At 41.2% G+C, this 19,547-nt stretch overlaps 1 protein-coding gene and 1 pseudogene across 1 annotated transcript in view; both read right to left on the bottom strand.

Moving 5' to 3' along the window:
• Positions 1-1,954: 1,954 nt before the first annotated feature.
• On the bottom strand, positions 1,955-10,749 carry LOC143679739 (14-3-3 protein zeta/delta pseudogene; annotated as a pseudogene).
• Positions 10,750-12,593: 1,844 nt separating this feature from the next.
• The window catches only part of THEM4 (thioesterase superfamily member 4), a 30,398-nt gene continuing 23,444 nt past the window's right edge, over positions 12,594-19,547 (bottom strand). Inside the window, exon 6 of the mRNA XM_077155983.1 lies at positions 12,594-13,063. Within this exon, the coding sequence (XP_077012098.1) occupies positions 13,023-13,063 (41 nt within the window). The 3' untranslated portion in view covers positions 12,594-13,022. The remainder of the gene's footprint in view (positions 13,064-19,547) is intronic.

Raw genomic sequence — 19,547 nt, 5'->3', positions numbered from 1 at the left:
ACTAGGCACAATAGAACATACAGAAAACATTGTCCCTGCTCTTGAGGAGCTTACATTCTAAAAGAAAAAAAAATACACCTCTTATTAAAATGGTATTTTTGTTTGGTGTTTTCTGCAAGGTACTGAGGAAATAGTCTGAAGGGTGAGCTTTGGGTATAACTTAGCCCCATCATTATTTAGAGAATAGAGGAAGAAGGAGTTAAAGGCAGACAATGACAGACCATTCAAGATAGGTAGGGTTTAGAGGGAGATAAACACAATCTCATCAACTAAGGAGAGATCTGCTGCAGTAAATAGGATGAGGGAAATAGTTTGTGGGATGCAAGCAAAGGAAGTAGGGTGGTATCTTGGACATTGAGTGGAGCCAGAAAGATCATGCGGCCTTTTTCCAAGTACAAAGCCACCAAGTAGGAATGGTTGGTGACGAGACAGAAGGCTAAAAAAGGAAGGTAATCCTGTGCACCCAACAAATAGAAGGAATAAAGGATCAAAATTGAAGGCAGGCTACAAGAGTATCAAGAAATTCTTAAAAACCAAAAGTGGAAGCACAAAACTTACAGTTAATGCTACCCAACATCATGATGGGCCAAGAACATTGTGGCTTCTGAAGTTAGAAAATGCCATATACCAAAAATTTAAATGAAACACATTACTTTTATCCACTTGACAGCCCCCCCACCTCCCTACAAGAGAAACTGATTTGAGGGTATGGGGTGGGGTAGGGAGGAAAGGAGGGAAAGGAGAATGGGACATGGTTGGGAACAGTAGTTACATGAGTAGTATTTTTGTCACAATGATAAACTTCTTATTCAAACTTGGTAAAAGCCCATTAGCTGCCAAAAGGGAATAAGGAATTAATTTCCAAAAATGTACAATTTCTTTTAGAGAAGTTTCAGAACCAAAAGACTAATTTACATGAAAAACTGTAGAGAAATTAGTTGAAAAGTCCATTCATAAAACTTTTATTCCACTTACATAAACTTAATACACGTTCTTAACAATTATGCTTGGATTGTTCATGAAAATTTCATAAGACATTAAACAAAGCTAGCCATCATCAAGTTATTTCCCTGTTAACTATTTTTACAGCACATGCATGTTAGGCAAGTATCAAAAAAAAAAATCACAAAAGCAAAAAACCTAAAAAAGTTAAATACATGGGTTTTTTGTTTTACTGCTGTGCTTGATAAACATGAAATAATGAATATCAAGCAACTCATTTTTACTGCGTAGTTACTTGCACATTTGTTCTTAGGTTGCCTAAAACATTTAAATACAAATAAAATGAGTGTAGCAAAAATAATGAAAGCAAACAGCAGGTAACTTTACAAACAACGGAATGTGAACCGTTTCTGCCCTTCTCCAGAGTAAACTGGGTCACGACTTTGTCTAAAGGAACACTTCTGCAGCTCTAGTCAAAGGTGTGCACATTGAGAGTGTGTCTTCCACAGATACACATGGTTAAACACGTATCATCCATGGGTTATCTATTTCTACCACAGCCCTGAAAGTGCTCCAACCTTAAAGTACCCACAATAACTACACGTGTGACTGGAACCAAGTATCCCTTTTATCCTCCACCAGGACAGACCAATATGCAGTAGGCAGTTTTCTTTGCTTAGACATGGAAGCAGTTTTAACACTGGCCCCTGTGAAGCCGCAATGTACCAAAAGTACTATAAACATTTATAACTTGTATAAAAATTATACATCCCCACATTGGCCATCTCAGGATGAAAACAGATAACTCTCTAAATGTTAACTGGCTCTACTCCCCTAAATTAAACATAAAAACCACATGGGAAATACAGAAATTCAAATAGAAGTAACATAAACCTGTCATAAATCGTAAACAAAAAACTATTTGTGGGACAGCATGGATGACAAATGGTCTGCTGTGTAAATTTTAGATGAGGCAGACAAAAGTTGGAAGGCCGGTTAGTTTTCCCTCCTTCTCCTGCTTCAGCTTCGTCTCCCTGGGTATCCGATGTCCACAATGTCAAGTTATCTCTCGGTAACTGCATTATTAGCGTGCTGTCTTTGTATGACTCTTCACTTATGTATCAAGTTCAGCAATGGCTTCATCAAAAGCTGTCTTTGCAAGAGAGCAGGCTTTCTCCGGAGAGTTCAGAATCTCATAATAGAACACAGAAAAGTTAAGGGCTAGACCCAATCTGATAGGATGTGTCGGTTGCATTTCCTTTTTGCTGATTTCAAATGCCTCTTGATAAGCTTGTTGTGACTGATCCACAATCCCTTTCTTGTCATCACCAGCAGCAACTTCAGCCAAGTAACGATAGTCGTCACCTTTCATTTTCAAATAGAAGACTTTGCTCTCCGCTTGTGAGGCATTAGGGATCAAAAATTTTTCCAAAAGAGACAGTACATCATTGCAGATATCTCTCAATTCGGTCTCAATTTTCTCTCTGTGTTCACGAGCCATCTGCTGTTTTTTCTCAGCACCTTCCGTCTTTTGCTCAATACTTGAGACGACCCTCCAAGATGACCTACGAGCTCCTACAACATTTTTATAAGCAACAGAGAGAAGATTCCTCTCCTCATTGGGTAATTCAGCTCCTTGCTCGGTTACAGACTTCGTGCAGGCTGCCATGTCATCATATCGCTCAGCCTGCTCGGCCAGTTTGGCCTTCTGCACCAGCTCATTTTTATCCATGACTGGATGTTCTGGATGGCAGCAACGGGCAAGGCCTCGGCTCAGGCCTTCTCCCTCCCCCGGAGCAGCGCTGCGGCCCCCGGCCCCTCCCCGCTGCCTGATTCTCTTTTAAAATGTAAATATTCCAGGGTGCACAGGTGGTTCAGTGATCGAATGCCCACCTTCCATGACGGAGGCTGGGGTTCGATTCCTGGACTACGGATCCAAAAAAAGAAAAAGGTAAATATTCCTAGGAAGGCTCACAATCGAAACAGTTAGCTATTTTACTTAGATAGGAAGGGAGAAATGGTGACTAAGGGGACAAACCTAGGGCTGAGATTATGGAAGAGGAATTTCCCTGGATGCACAGTTTGGCCAAATAATCTCTCCCTGCAAAGGCACGGCTGGACCAGGCAGGCTGACTTTGCGTGGAGGAAACCCCACCGAACCCTCAGACGCAGCTTAGAGGTGACTGGCAACCTTTACACAAGCAAAGGGAACTTGAGAGGGCTGGTCCTCAAGCCAGCAGGGTTCTGATGAGTGAACACAGGGAGGACGGATGGCTAAAGACAAAAAATTAAGCCCAGGACTGTGTCTTAGCAACAGCCTGGAAGTTTCTGCCCCGGAGGTGAACAGAAACAAATGAAGAGGTCAGCCCTGCTGGGAAGGGGTGTTTAGCAAATCATGGCAAGTAGCGTTATTTAACTGAAGTCTCTTGACTCCATTTGATCTCTCTTAGCCACTGATGCCTTATTTATTACATCTTTCCTTCCTTTTGGTCCAGAAGGTGTTGTCGATCTCACGGTGCCAGGGTTAGACTCATCCTTGGGGGGTCACGGTGCATGTTGTCAGGGAGGTTTACACCCCTGAATGTCATGTCCCATGTAGTGGGGAGGGCAACGGTTTTCCTTGCAGAGTTGGGCTTAGAGAGAGAGGCCACATCTGAGTAACGAAAGAGGTTTCCTGGAAGCAATTCTTAGGCCTTGTTATGGATAGTCTTAGCTTCTCCACTACAGAAATGTTTCCTCAAAATCTAGGGCTTGCCCTATTTTCTTGGGAGTCGGCAATGGTTGAGAGGGTTCTTGCGGTTTCCCTGGTGGGAAAGTTCAACGGTTTCTTTTTTGTCCTTTGGACCCTCAAAGGACTCTACCAGTACTTCTTAATTATCAGCCCACAATAGTCTGAGATGTATCCAGGTATTACATTAAACTATACAGAATTACAAGGCCTTTTTCCTGTTCTGGACTCCAGGAGTTTGGGTTGTTTAAATGAGCTATATCAAGAGAGGTTGATTTAGATTATGCGTTACAGAAAACGTAGGTTCTCGACATGATAAACCTCTCTGTCTTTGGTCTCGCGCAGTACTGAAGGTCTACAGAGCACACACTCTCGGCTTTTACCCTGCATTCTCACGACCTTAGACTCGGTCAGAGTGGCTTCGCTTTAAATTCTGATTGAGGCCTGATCTCTCTCTCTCTCTTTTTTTTTTTAGGTGCATGGTCTGGGAATCCAACCTGGGTCTTTCTCATGGAAAGCAAGCATTCTAGGCCTGATCTCTTCTTTGGTTACTTTAACTGTTATTGTATATAGCTATGCTAACTTTCAGGGCTGCAGAACTGCATTTCTGGGTCCTCAGTGTCACAGAGCTACTCACAGTTCCAGGGAAACACCAGCTGGTCCACACAGAGCTGAGTGTCTCAGAATCCTGAGCTACAGCCACAACTTCACACCAAACCTGGCTGCTCGAGGGCCTTACAACTTGGCATGCATTTTCTTTTAAGTATTTTCTGAGAGAGACCTTAGCATATTTGTTCTTTTGTTTCTGGCTTATTTTGCACAACACATTATCCCCAAGGTTTATTCAGCTTGTTGCGTGCCTCTCCACGTCCCTCCTTTTGGTAGCTGCACCACTTTCCATGATATAAATGTGTCACCATTTGCCACTGTGCTTCTCAGTCATTGTACCCTTCGGCTCCCTCCATCTATTGGGCATCATGGATAATGTACAAAAAAACAAACCATGTTTATAATATCTTCACTTGGTCTATAATCAGCGGGATTCTCAAGCTTCAGCAATTTTCATTGGTTCATAAAGACAGAACCAGCAGACATAACATCACCAACTATCAAATCAAACCTACCCCTTATCACATTCCCTCCTCCCCCGATTAGTTGTGCTGTTGCTTTCGTCCTGCTACCTATTGGCCCCAGCATGCATTTTAGTTTCCCCCTATATCCCTGTGCGATCGACTCTTTGTCCATGTTGAGCCATTGAAATAGTTCATGCAAGAACTTATGATCACATTTTTAGACACTGATATCCTAGGGCTCTTCAATGGGAATCTCAGCTTTCCCTTGCCTTACTAACTCCAACCAAAAATAGAAGGTCTTGGATTTAATATGAGTAAAATAGATTAAAATTCAGGTTACTGTTCTTGAAGTAGAGACTTTTAAAAGAACATCAGAACCAGTTATTCATGGTATGGCTTCTTCATTAAAAAATAAATCTCAGCAAGCTGGGTATGAATTAGGCTACCAACTTTTGCATCCAGTATCCATTTCAACATTTATTGTGTTCTTATCTTGTGAAAAACACTAAAATCGTTACAGAAGGGAGTAAATTGTATGGCCACTATCTCCAAGGAACTTGGAATGTAGGAGTCAATTTGCCTGGAAATGAAGACCTCAGGCTTTCAGGTCAGAGAGTCCTGAGTTATAATCCAAATTCTTCCTGGAGCTGTTTAACCATCAGTGTTTCCTTAGCCTCTCTGGGCTTTAATTTTCTCATCTTTAATCAAGTTGTGGAAATGGGATGAGATGATGCATATAAAACAATTAACCTAGTGCCTCATACTTGATAATGCCCAACAAATACTGAACAGATGGGGCGGTAATAGTGATGGTGGTGGTGGTAAAAAAAGAAAGAACATTTATAATTGTAAATTTAATCAGCAGGACACATGGCACTTCACATCCCCTTATAATCATAGTCACCTTCAATATGGCAGTTACTTATAAATCTGCTAATTAATAACCATCACTTCTATCCGCCCCCTTGTATTTAGAAACAAGCTCTTCGGCAGCCTTTCCTCTGGCTCTCGCTTCTGTGTGCCTCTAGGTCTGCTATGTTCTACAGTGTAACCTTTGAGATGACCTTTGCCAGAGCCATAATAGTGAAATCACACAGTGTCTGACTTATTTCACTCAGCGTTATGTCCTCAAGGTTCATCCACATTGTCATATACTTAGGGGCCTCAATTCATCTCACTGCTGCATAATATTCCATCATATATAATATATATATGCCACATTTTGTTAATCCACTCGTCTGTTGATGGGCACTTGGATTGTTTCCATCCTTTGGCAATTGTGAATAGTGCCATTATGAACACTGGTGTGCAAATGTCTGTTCGTGACACTGCCCTCAACTCTTCTGGGTATACACTGACTATCGCTATTGCCGGGTCATAGGGCAACTCAATATTTAGTTTTCTGAGGAATCGCCAAACTGACTTCCACAGTGGCTGAACCATTTTACATTCCCACCAGCAGAGAATAAGTGTCCCAAATTCTCCACATCTTCTCCAGCATTTATAGTTTCCTGCTTGCCTATTGCAGCCATTCTTGTAGGTGTGAGGTGATATCTCGCTGTAATCTTAATTTACAATTTCCTTATAGCCAATGAAGGTGAGCATACTTTCATATGCTTTTTAGTCATCTGTATTTGCGCTTCAGAAAAGTGTCTATTCATTTCCTCTGCTCATTTTATAATTGGGTTGTTTGTTCTTCTGTTGTTGAGCTGTATAATTTCTTCATGTACACAGGATATCAAGCCTTTATCTAATATGTGGTTTCCAAATATTTTCTCCCATTGAGTTGGCTGCCTCATCACCTTTTAAAAAAAGTCCTCTGAGGCACAGAAACTCTTGATCTTAAGGAGTTCCCATTTGTCTATTTTTCTTTTGCAGCTTGTGCTTTAGGTGTAAAGTTTAAGAAGCTACCTCCTATTCCTAGATCTTGAAGATGTTTCCCTACATTTTATTCTTACATAGAAGTCTTATGGTACTGGCTCTTACATTTGGGTCTTTAATCCATTTTGAATTAATTTTTGTATAGGGTGTAAGAAAGGGGTCTTCTTTCATTCTTTTGGCTATTGAAAACCAGTTCTCCCATGCCCATTTATTGAAAAGACTATTCTGTCCCAGTTCAGTGGATTTGGGGGCCTTGGCAAAGATCAAATGTCCATAAACTTGGCGGTCAAGCTCTGAACTCTTGGTTCTATTCCACTGGTCAGTCCTTGCATCTTTGTGCCAGTACCATGCTGTTTTGACCACTATGGCTTTATAGTTAGCTTTAAAGTCAGGAAGTGCTAGTCCTCCCACTTTGCTCTTCTTTTTAAGGATATCTTTAGCTATTTGAGGTCTCTTTCCCTTCCATATAAATTTGATAATCAGCTTTTCCAAGTCTTCAAAGCAGGTTGTTGGGATTTTTATTGGTATTGCATTGAAACTGTAGATCAGTTTGGGTAGAACTGACATCTTGAGGATATTCAACTTTCCTATCCATGAGCATGGAATATCTTTCCATCTGTTTAGGTAATTTTTAAATTTCTTTTGGCTTTTTTTGGTAATTTTCTGTGTATAGGTCCTTGACATTCCTACTTAGGCTTATTCCTAGATACCTGATTGTTCTTTTACTTAAAAAAATTTTTTTATTAATAAAACTAATCAACATACAATATGAACATTCTTTTTTTATCACATAGTTGTATATTCATCATCATGATTATTTCTTAGAACATTTGCATCAATTCAGAAAAGAAATAAAAAGAAAACAGAAAAAAAATTCATACACACCATACCCCTTACCCCTCCCTTTCACTGATCATTAGCATTTCAATCTACTAAATTTATTTTAGGATTTGTCCCCACTATTATTTATTCATTATAAAAGAAGTTCTTGAATCTACCATTTTATTCTTTGGTTTTTCTTTGCCAGATCTATATGTTCCTTATCCCTTAAATCACTGTTACTGGTACTGGTCCTTTAAATTACTTTTCCTGGTATTCTTCAATTCTGTGCCCTCCTTAGACCTCCCTCTCCTGTCTTTTTTTCTTTCAGCTGACAGGACTCTCTTTAGTATTTCTTAGAGGGAGGGTCTCTTGTGGACTAGTTCTGTCAGTCTTTGTCTTTGAAGATTTTAATCTGTCTCTCCAGTTTGAAGGAGAACTTTGCTGGATAAAGACTTCTCGGTGGAAGCCTTTCTCCTTTGTCCACTGCCTTCTCGCTTCCATGGTGCCTGCTGTGCAGTCTGAACGCAGCCCTGTGTGTTCGCCCCGGTATGCGGTAGGTCACTTTTCTCATGCTGCTGACAGACTTTCTGGTTCTCTTCCACATCTAACAGTTTGATTAGCATGTGCCTCGGAGTAGGCCTGTTTGAGTTTATTTTATTTGGAGTTTGCATGGCCTCTTTGATTTGCGTACTTATGTCTTTCATACGGGTTGGAAAGTTTCCCCCAGTTACATCTTCAACTAACCTTCTCAGACCTTTACTCTTCTCTTCTCCTTCTGGGACACCAGTGATTCTTATATTTGCACGCCTCTTGTTGCCCATCATTTTCCTAAGACCCAGTTCCATTTTTTCCATCTTTCTTGCCATTTGTTCTTTTGTGCGCTCTAGTTCAATTGTTCTGTCTTCTAGCTCACTTATTCTTCCTTCTGCTTCTTTGAATCTGCTATTGTGTGTCTCTGGTATATTTATTTATTTATTTATTTTGAATTTTTCTGGTTTATTTCTAATTTGGTCCACTGTATCCTCAATCTCTGTCTGATCTGCCATTATTCTATTTAATCTTTTGAATTCTTCTTTATGCTTTTCTAGTGTTTCTTGATAGCCTTTATTTCTTTACAAATAACTTTTGAGTAGTTGTTCCATAGTCTGTGTCCCCTCCAGATGTTTGATGTGGTCTTCCGCTGGGCCATTTCTGCTTAGATCTTCATGTGCTTTGTGATTTCCTGTTGTGCTTGGGGCATTTGATTATCTTGGTAGGGTTATCTTGCAAGTGGACTTCCTTCACTCATCTAAAGTTTTAATTTATTTGGTTTTGCAGTAGGCCCCAAAGTCAGAAAGAGATACCCCAAGATACACTGGGAATGAACTGAGAGTGGTGCCCACAGAAGGAAAAGGAAATAAAAGCAAATAAATAAGTACCTGAAACTGTTGAGCTGTGTTCTAGTAGCCTTGATTCCTGTTTTTAATTTTTTTAATTGTGCAGTATAACGTATATACAAAGCAAAGAAATAAAAAAGCACTAGTTTTCAAAGTGCTCTTCAAAAAACTGGTTACAGGACAGATCCCAGAGCTTGTCATGGGCTACCATACGATCCTCTCCTATTTTTCCTTCTAGCTGCTCCAGAATATAGGAGGCTAGAGGGCTTAAATACTTTTTTATCATCATAATTGTCTTTTTTTCCTTCTTTTTTTGTGAACAGTAACATATATACAAAAAGTTATAAATTTCCAAGCATAGCACAATTAATTGTAGAATATATTTCAGACTTTGACCTGGGTTACAATTTCACAATTTTAGGTTTTTACTTCTAGCTGCTCTAAAATACTGGAGACTAAAAGCGATATCAATTTAAGGATTAAGCATTCATATTCATTTGTTAAGTCCTATCTCCTGTGTATAATTCCATCATCACCTTTGATCTTCCCACACCTCTCATTGGGGGTGTTTGGGCTACAGCAATTCTAAATTTTTTATATTGGAAGGGTCTGTCACTGACATGGGGTTGGAAGATGGAACTATCTCATGTTCTGGAGAGGCTGGGTGAGGTTTCAGGACATATCTGGACCAGGGAACCATTTGGAGAGTGTAGGTTTCTGGAAAGTTACTCTACTGCCTGGAACCCTTGTGGAATCTTATATATTGCCCCAGCTGTTCTTTAGGATTGGCTGAAATAGTCCTGGTTGGGTGGGGGTTGGCAGGTTATGATAGGTAGTAAGATCTAATCGAAGCTTGCACAAGAGAAACCTCCAGAGTAGCCTCTTGACTCTATTTGAATTCTCTCTGCCCTGACACTTTATTAATTACACTTTTCCCCCTTTTGGTCAGGATGTAATTGTTGATCCCAAGGTGCCAGGTTTGGATTCATCCGAGAATTCTCTCCCACGTTGCCAGGGAGGCTTTCACCCCCAGATGCCATGTCCCAGGTAGGGAGGAGGGCAACGATTTCACTTGCGGAGTTGGGCTTAGAGAGGCTGAGGCCACATGTGAGCAGCAACAGAGGTTCCCAGAAGTAACTCTTAGGCATGCCTGCAGGTAGTCTAAGCTTCTCCACTACCTACATAAGCTTCACAAGAGTCAGCCTCATGATCGAGGGCATGGCCTACTGATTTGTGTGTCCCTAGAGTATGACACAGTATCAGGGGATTCCCTGATGGTAAAGTTTCAGTTTCATAGTCTTTCTCCCCTCCCTCAGGGGACTTTGCCAATACTTTTTGATTATCTAGTAGCCTTGATTCTTGAAGATGATTGTATAAACATACAACTTTTACAATGTGACTGTGGGATTGTAAAAACTTTGTGTCTGTTGCTCCTTTTATTCAGGATATGAACAGATGAGTAAAAAATTATGGATGAAGAATAAATAAATAATAGGGGGACAAAGGGTAAAATAAATTGGGTAGATGGAAATACCAGCGGCCAATGAGAGGGAGGGGCAAAGGGTATGGGATGTATGAGTTTTTCTATTTCTGGAGTGATGCAAAGGTTCTAGAAAATGATCTTGGTGATAAATACACAGCCATGTGATGATATTGGGAGCCCTGATTGCACACCATGGATGGAATGTATGTGTGGGAAGATTTACCAATAAAAATATTTTAATAGTGACATACAAATATAAATATGTATAAATAAAAAATAAAAATGACAATAATACTCCCAAGAAAATATATACACATAGAAAAAATAGATTTAGAAAAACAAAAATTCCTAGGCAGGTGGGAAGTTTCCCAGCCTGTCCCTGCTGCCTCCTCCCAGCAGGTAGCACTCCAAAGCCCCCGCTCCCACTGGACAGCAGCCCCCAGCTGGGAAGATGGTGGGCAGGGCAGGGGGTGGCCCTTGCCCAGGATGGCTGGGGCGGGTGGGGGGGGCAGCTGATCCATAGCACCCGTGCCCGGCGGGTCTGCTGCCCACCATGCCTGACAGGAAGGCCATCATGGTGTCTGGTCGGGTGACGGCCCCTAGTGCCTGGGGACGTGGCTCTCTCGGTGGACGAAGGTTTCCTCAGCCAGCAGCTGGGGCCGAGGGCTGGCGGGTTCCCCCAGCCCAGCACCTCCTGCTACTGCCAACCCTGGGGGGCCACGGCCAGTCCGCCTGCTCTTCCTGTCCCCACCTCCCTCTTTCTCTGCTGGGACTCTCAGACGTCGAGAAACGAGAGGCAGGAACAAAACCCACTGCCTAATGTTTGCATGGATGCCTCAAAGACATTTTCACCAGTCTCAGCCCCTAACCTTCAGTGGAAACGCTATCTGCACGTGCTGTACAGAGCAGGCAGTGTGGAGTGGCTCTGCCGGGTGACAGCAGGCCAGGGACGGGGCGGAGCTCTGACCACCTCCCTTCTTTCTGGCTATTCACCTCTCTAATCTAACCTACTTGTCATAATACAACCTGGTGAAGGCAAGAAAGCTGAAGGGCTTGGCCAGGTCTAGAAATACAGTCTGCTGCCAAGCAGGAAAACCATCTTCCCCTCATGGGCGATGGGGAAACTGTGCAAACAGCTTCTGAGCTCATCCTGGGTGATCTCCCCCACGAGGCTCCGCCATGTGTTGCGATGCGCCAGAGCAAATCAGTGTGAGAATCGACGTGAAAGTGACAGAAAGGGAGCCTTAAGCATATTTAAAGGAAAGAACAAAACTGGTCAGCTAGCAATCATCAGGTAGGCTCTTTTGCCTGGATGAAGGGCCTGATCCGTGTTAGCAGTTCTGCAAACCTGTTGAGAAACATGATGAAAGGGAGTCTCTTCTCCGTCTAAACTTCCTTTTACACGTTACATGAAGTTGGACAGGAGTGCTGGCTCATTCCTTTGGCCTCACATTTTTTACATGCCTAATTTCCATGAAAAGCAAGCTGTGAGATGGCGCTGCTGTAAGAATCTCTCTGCAGCTCCAGGGTTAGTTGGAAGGAAGAGGGGGAAGTGCCGGCGACTTGGCAGGCAGGTGGCTGCAGCGCTGAGCCCGCCACCTTCAGGGCACTTTTGCCCTATCAGAGTTTCCAAGGAGAAGGAGTTGCCGCTCCATCTCTGCCGGGCCCATCTTGGGTGCTGCCCAGGGACACCAGGTGGGCACTCGAGCCAGACCTTCCAGGACCTGGCTCTTCTTTGGGCTTGGCCATCCCAGGGCCAGCCAGCTCAGGCCCAGGAGGCCCTTCTGATCTCCTGGCCGTGGAAGGATGACTGGGTAGGGTGTCACAAAGGCTATCCCTAACTTACCAGGTCGAGCCAGAGGAATTGTCAACATTTGCCCATTGTGACCGTCAAAAATGGTGACTTCACATGATTCAACCTAAACTTCCAATAAGGGGAAAGAAAGGCAAGAAATGAAGCCCAAAGAAACTGCTGCCTGCATTTGGGAGAACATATTTCCAGAACATTCGTCCACCAATTCACCGTTAGTCTTGTCTAAGGCTCCTTCTGGCAATGAAACTGGATGATGCTACTGCCACTGCACAACAGCACAGACTCTGTTAAAATGGTCAGCGGTTTAATTCCTAGAAGCCCAGACAACGGATTTGAGATATCCATTCATTTAGGAACTAGTTGTGTTTTCTAATCTAGCTGAAAAGGTCTGCTTGTAGAGATTCAACAAAACAAGCTACGTAGCTTATAATGCACACACACACACACACACACACACACACACACACAGACACACTCACGTACCCATGTATTTATTCCTTCCTTTGTTTTCCAGCATTTCCAAGTTTGCAGTAACAGTTTTTTAATTCTTTTTTTTTGCAGTAACAGTTTTAACATGAACTTTTTTGCCAGTCTGCAACGGGGCAGATCTCAGGCTGGTGCAATCCTAATGAGTTTATTAAAATCTCAGGAGACTCCTACACTAATCCTGAGGAGACACAGAGTTGCTTACACTCTCACAGAGAGGGTTTCCATATGAAAACATTTAGAAGGTGGAGCCCGAGCTCCATGAGCAGACTCAGAAGACGGCTGGGGAAGGCGAGCACCAGCAGGCTCCTCCCTGTGGGACGCAGCGGGCGCGAGCAGAGCAGGTGTGGCGGCACCGGCTTCCTGCAGGCGAGGGAGAGCCGCGGGCGGAATGGTGTGCAATTCAACAGAAGCTCTTCTACGTCAAACATTTATGCGTATCCAACTTTACAAATACGCCTAAACAAACAAAATAATGGAAAATTATTTTAAGTCAACTGACTGCAATCTGATGGGGTTATTCAAATGGACAATTACATAAAAAGATTCAAATTTGTACCTACTCTTGTCTGTCTGCCTACTCTCGGTTTTCAGTCAAATTATGGAATCAATAGTTGACACTCATCACCCTGGACTGCCTTGCCCTGTCTAACCGAGGCCTCCATCCCTTGGCCATTTCATGACTCACGACCACGACAGGAATGTGAAGGGAGATGAAAGTTCAACTGAACTCTCCGGCACCTTTATGATATCGAAAGGTTTAGTGGGACAGGAGTGCAAACCACAGCCTGGAATGGAGTTCTTATATCGACCGTGGGTTGAAATTCTTCATGCTCATTTTATCCATCACTCCTGCACACAACTGATCCTTAGGGGAAAAACGAGCTTCTTAAGACAATCTCTTAAGGAGATATGTGCAACTTATATACCCAACAAAAGGACTGATTTAATGTAAAAATATAAAGATACAACAAAATCAGTAAGAAAATGATTATAAATAAATAGAAAAAGAGGCTGAACAGGCAGAAAATTCACAGTATGGGAAATGCATATTGTCAATAAACTAATGAAGGGACACTCATGACCACAGGTGATCAGGGACACACAAACCAGACCACACGGACACACAATTTTTTAGCCATTTGACTGGCAAAAATTAAGAAGTCTGCTTTACCGATTACTGGTGCAGATGGGGATCAAAAGCATGCCATGCCTTGCTGATGGAAGTGGAGTTTGGTACAGCTTTAGAAACAATTTGCCTTCCCCTGTAAAACTGAGCACTCACAGATACGGAACCCAGAAATTTCCCACATCCCAGAAATTCCATTCCTGGAAACATGCTAGGCTCTCGCCACGTGCACCGGCAGGAGGCGTGAACGAGAGTGTTCCCAGCCGCCGTGCTCCTAACAGCCGGACCGGAGAGGAGGGAAGTGCACTATGCCACGGCCCAATGGATCAGCACCCAACAGGGAGAAGGAGACAGCCCCACGGCCGGCCGAAGCACCGGGGAACCTTCCTAATGCAAAGCTTAGGGAAAAAAAAATCAAGTCCCAGAAAAGCACATGCAGCACGAGATCTTTTCTATAAGGTTCAAACACAAGTGTAACTAAACGATGTATTTTTAGGTGTCTCATTTTTTTAAACTACGGGACGCCTCATGAATTTGTTTGTCTTTCTTGTGCAGGGGTCATGCTAATAAATTTAGTATGTACACTGCTGAAGTGAGTACAAGTTATCTATCTATCTTTCTATCTAGTTATCTATCCACCTATCTATCTATTATCTATCTTTCATATATTTTTGATAAGACTAAAAAAAATAAAAAGGCACAAAGGAATGAAAAACATGGAATCTGGAGTTTTCTCTGTGGGAAAGCAGGAGGATCAGATGAATATCAGGAAGTAGGCAAATGACAAATATTAAGATTTTGGTTCTTGTTTGGGGGTAGGTTCCAGGGCATTCATTTACTATTGAATTAAAAAATACTTTAGTTAATGAATAAATAAAAGGCAACCATTCATACGTCAAGGATTATGATGGATCTGAACTGTGCATCTGAGGAATCTATTCTGATCTGGTAACTGGAATACATGGACATTTCAAAATAATTTTTAAAAATTTTCAAACATTTGAATATAGTTATTAAATTCCTGTGTTTAAAAATCTCTGAATCTGATGTTATCTCCAAAAAATACAGATATCTAACTTGTAACCTGAAGCTAATGAAGGTGAGAAGGTCAAGGACCCTCACTCTACAAGGGGCCAAGAGAGCTGGGAGTTGAGAAATGCTGCAGGTGGGGGCCAGTGAGGAGGCACCGCTGCTAAACTGCCCGTAGAGATCTCAGAACGGAGGGCCCGAATCTCTAGTCCCGTCAGCAGTAATACACTGTGATATCTTTTCTCATTTTAAATACTGACATTTTTTGTAAAGCCCAGTTTTGCATTCTTTTTCTTTTTTAAATTTTAATTAATAAAGCCAATCAATATACAATTTGAACATTCTTTTTTTTCCATCACATAGTTGTATATTCATCATCATGATCACTTCTTAGAAGATTTGCATGAATTCAGAGAAAGAAATAAACAGAAAACAGAAAACGATTCATACATACCATACTCTTTACCCCTCCCTTTCATTGATCACTAGCATTTCAATCTACTAAATTTAACATTTGTTCCACCTATTATTTATTTATTTTTAATCCATATGTTTACTCATCTGTCCATAAGGTAGATAAAAGAAGCATCAGACACAAGGTTTCACAATCACACAGTCACATTGCAAAAGCTGTATCATACAATCATCTTCAAGAAACACGGCTACTGGAACACAGCTCCACATTTTCAGGCAGTTCCCTCCAGCCTCTCTGTAACACCTTAACTAAAAAGGTGATACTTATTTAATGCATAAGAATAACCTCCAGGATAACCTTGACTCTGTTTGGAATCTCTCAGCCACTGACACTTTATTTTGTCTCATTTCCCTCTTCCCCCTTTTGGTCGAGAAGGTTTTCTCAATCCCTTGATGCTGGGTCTCAGCTCATTCTAAGATCTCTGTCCCACATTGTCAGGAAGGTCCACACCCCTGGGAGTCATGTCCCACGTAGACAGGGGGAGGGCAGTGAGTTTGCTTGTTGTGTTGGCTGAGAGAGAGAGGCCACATCTGAGCAACAAAAGAGGTTCTCTTGGGGTGACTCTTAGGCCTAATTTTAAGTAGGCTTAGTCTATCCTTTGTGGGGTTAAGTTTCATACGAACAAACCCCAAGACTGGGGACTCAGCCTATTGCTTTGATTGTCCCCACTGCTTGTGAGAGTATCAAGAATTCTCCACTTGGGGAAGTTGAATTTTCCCCCTTTCTCACCATTCCACCAAGGGGGCTTTGCAAATACTTTTTTATTCCCTGTTTAAATCCTTCTGGGATTTATCAAGCATCACTCTGGACAAACCTACAAAATCTCACGCTCCACTTAAGGTTCCATGTACTTATGGTGTTCAATTAAGCTGTCAATATAAATTATATTAGGAGATGCACTAGTCGAAATAAAAATTTTGCACCAAATAAACTTTTTTTTTGCTATAGTCTCACACGTAAGTTAAAGTTTTGAAATATGAATTACCATTTTCAGCACCCTGCATTATTGACATACCTTTGTTCTTTCTCACATAAAACATTTTTAAATTTTTACATTCAGTCACTATCATTGTATGCTCTAGGTGTTCCTAGATTATACCATCTCAGTCTTTATCGTCCATCTTTCCTTGTGATTTCATTTGTGCCCCCAGGCCTCCTCCCTCTATCATTCTCACATTCGGCTTCATCCAGTGTTCTAACATTATTGTATTACAGTTAGGTAGTATTGTGCTGTCCATTTCTGAATTTTTACAGTCAGTCCCGTTGCACAATCTGTATCCCTTCAGCTCCAATTACCCAATATCTACCCTATTTCTATCTCCTGATGTCCTCTGTTCTTAACTGAAATTATCCAAGTTCATTCATTAATGTTAGTTCGTATCAGTGAGATCATACAGTATTTGTCCTTTTGTTTCTGGCTAATCTCACTCAGCCATCTGGTCCTGGACTTTTCTTTTGGGGAGCTTCTTAATGACTGATTCAATTTCTTTACTTGTGCTTGGTTTGTTGAGGTTGTCTATTTCTTCTCGAGTCAATGTTGGTTGTTCATGCCTTTCTAGGAAGTTGTCCATTTCACCTACATTGTCAAGTTTATCAACATAAAGTTGTTTCTAGTATCCTCTTATTACTTCCTTTATTCTGTGGGGTCAGTGGTTATGTCTTGCTTCCATTTTATTTATTTGCATCCTCTCTCTTCTTTTTGTTGGCCTCACTAGGGGTACATCAATCTTATTGATTTTCTCATAGAACCAACTTCTGGTTTTGTTGATTTTCTCGATTGTTTTCATGTTCTCAATTTTATTTCTGCTCTAATTTTCATTATTTCTTTCATTTTGCTTGCTTTGGGGTTAGTTTGCTGTTCTTTTTCTAGTTCTTCCCTGTGGACAGTTAATTCCTTGAATTTGCTCTTTCTTCTTTTTTGATATAGTTCTTTTTGGGCAATAAATTTCCCTCTTAGCACTGCCTTTGCTGCATCCCATAAATTTTGATATGTCATGTTTTCATTTTCATTTACCTCAAGATATTTACTCATTTCTCTTCTAATTTCTGCCTTGACCCACTGGTTGTGTAAGAGTGTGTTGTTGAGCCTCCATATATCTGTGAATTTTCTGGCACTCTGCCTATTATTGATTTCCAACTTCATTCCTTTATGATCTGAGAAAGTGTTTTGTATGACTTCAATCTTTTTAAATTTATTGCGACTTGCTTTCTGACCCAGCATGTGGTCCATCCTTGAGAATGATTCATGAGCACCCGAGAAAAAGTATATCCTGTTCTTGTGGGGTGTAATGTTAAGTCTAGCTCATTTATTGTATTATTCTTATTCTCTGTTTCTTTATTGATCCTGTCTAGATGTTCTGTCCATGATGAGAGTGGGGAATTGAAGTCTCCAACTATTATGGTGGATGTGTCTATTTATGTTTTCAGTGTTTGCTCATGTACTTTGGAGCATTCTGGCTCAGTGTATAAATATTTATGATTGTTATGTCTTCTTGTTGAATTGTTCCTTTTATTAATACATAGTGTCCCTCTTTGTCTCTTCTAACTGTTTACATTTGAAGGCTAATTTGCTGGATATTAGTATAGCTACTCCTGCTCTTTTCTGATTGTTATTTGCATGAAATATATTTTCCCAACCTTTTACTTCCAACCTATGTTTATCCTTGCATCTAAGATGTGTTTCCTGTAGACAGCATATAGATGAGTCCTGTTTCAATCCATTCTTCCAGTCTGTGTCTTTTGATTGGGAGTTTAATCCATTTAGCATTATTACTGTATGGGTAGTATTTTCTTCTACCATTTTGCCTTTTGGATTTTATATGTCATATCTAATTTTTCTTCTTTTTACCTTTACTAATAGTCTTCATTTCTACACTCTTCTCCACACCTCTCCTTTTTGTCTTTTCACATCTGTCTCTAGTGCTCCCTTTAGTATTTCTTGCAGAGCTGGTCTCTTGGTCACAAATTCTCCCAGTGATTTCTTTGTCTGAAAATGCTTTAATTTCTCCCTCATTTTTGAAGGACAATTTTGCTGGATATAGAATTTTTGGTTGGCAGTTTTTCTCTTTTAGTAATTTAAATATATCATCCTACTGTCTTCTCAGCTCCATGGTTTCTGCTGAGAAATCTATGCATAGTCTTATTGGGCTTCCCTTGTATGTGATGGATTGCTTTTCTCTTGCTGCTTTCAAGATTCTCTCTTTCTCTTTGATCTCTGACATTCTGATTAGTAACTGTCTTGGAGTATGTCTATTTGGATCTATTCTCTTTGGGGTACGCTGCACTTCTTGGATCTGTAATTTTAAGTCTTTCATACGAGTTGGGAAATTTTCAGTGATAATTTCCCCATTAGTTTTTCTCCTCCTTTTCCCTTTTCTTCTCCTTCTGGGACACCTACAACACATATATTCGTGCGCTTCATGTTGTCATTCAATTCCCTGAGCCCCTGCTCATATTTTTCCATTCTTTTCCCTATATTTTCTTTTACTTGTCAGATTTCAGATGTCCCATCCGTCAGTTCACTAATCCTATCTTCTGCCTCTTGAAATCGGACACTGTAGGTTTCCACTGTTTCTTTTCATCTCTTCTACTGTGCCTTTTATTCCCGTAAGTTCTGTGATTTGCTTTTTCAGACTTTCGATTTCTTCTTTTTGTTCATTCCTTGCCTTCTTTATGTCCTCCCTCAATTCATTGATGAGGTTTTCCATGTCTGTTCGAACATTCTGAATTAACTGTTTCAACTCCTGTATCTCATCTGAATTGTTGGTTTGTACCTTTGACTGGGCCATATCTTCAATTTTCCTAGTGTGATTCATTATTTTTTGCTGGTGTCTAGGCATTTAACTACCTTAATTAGATTATTCTGGAGATTGTTTTCACTTTTTTTACCTAGGATTTTCTTGCTGGATGACTTTGAGTCTATCTGTTCTTTGACATTCAGTTCAGCTAATTCTGGACCTCTACCTTAAGTTTTATTTAACAGAGGAGAATTTTTCAGTTCTTGTTTTCTTGTTTCTTGCCCTGCCTGTACGGTGCCTTTTTTTTTTTTTTTAACCCCCTTAGGAGGGTCTACTTATGTATTACAGACCCCAGCTAGATTTTCCGAAACCAAACTGGCCTCCTGTCAGGAGGAAAGAGTCACCTGCATCAGTTTTCCCTGAGGGTGAGACCCAGCAGGTTGAAAGACTTTCCTATGAAGTCTCTGGACTCTGTGTTTTTCCCAATCTGCGTGATGTGTGGCACTTGTCTGCCTGAGGGTCCCACCAAGCATGTGATGTGGTACCTTTAACTTCAGTAGACTCTCCCTGCTG

Source organism: Tamandua tetradactyla, chromosome 4, assembly GCF_023851605.1.
Source record: "Tamandua tetradactyla isolate mTamTet1 chromosome 4, mTamTet1.pri, whole genome shotgun sequence".
NCBI classification, from domain to species: Eukaryota; Metazoa; Chordata; class Mammalia; order Pilosa; family Myrmecophagidae; genus Tamandua; species Tamandua tetradactyla.
This window is presented reverse-complemented; position numbering and strand designations above follow the sequence as displayed.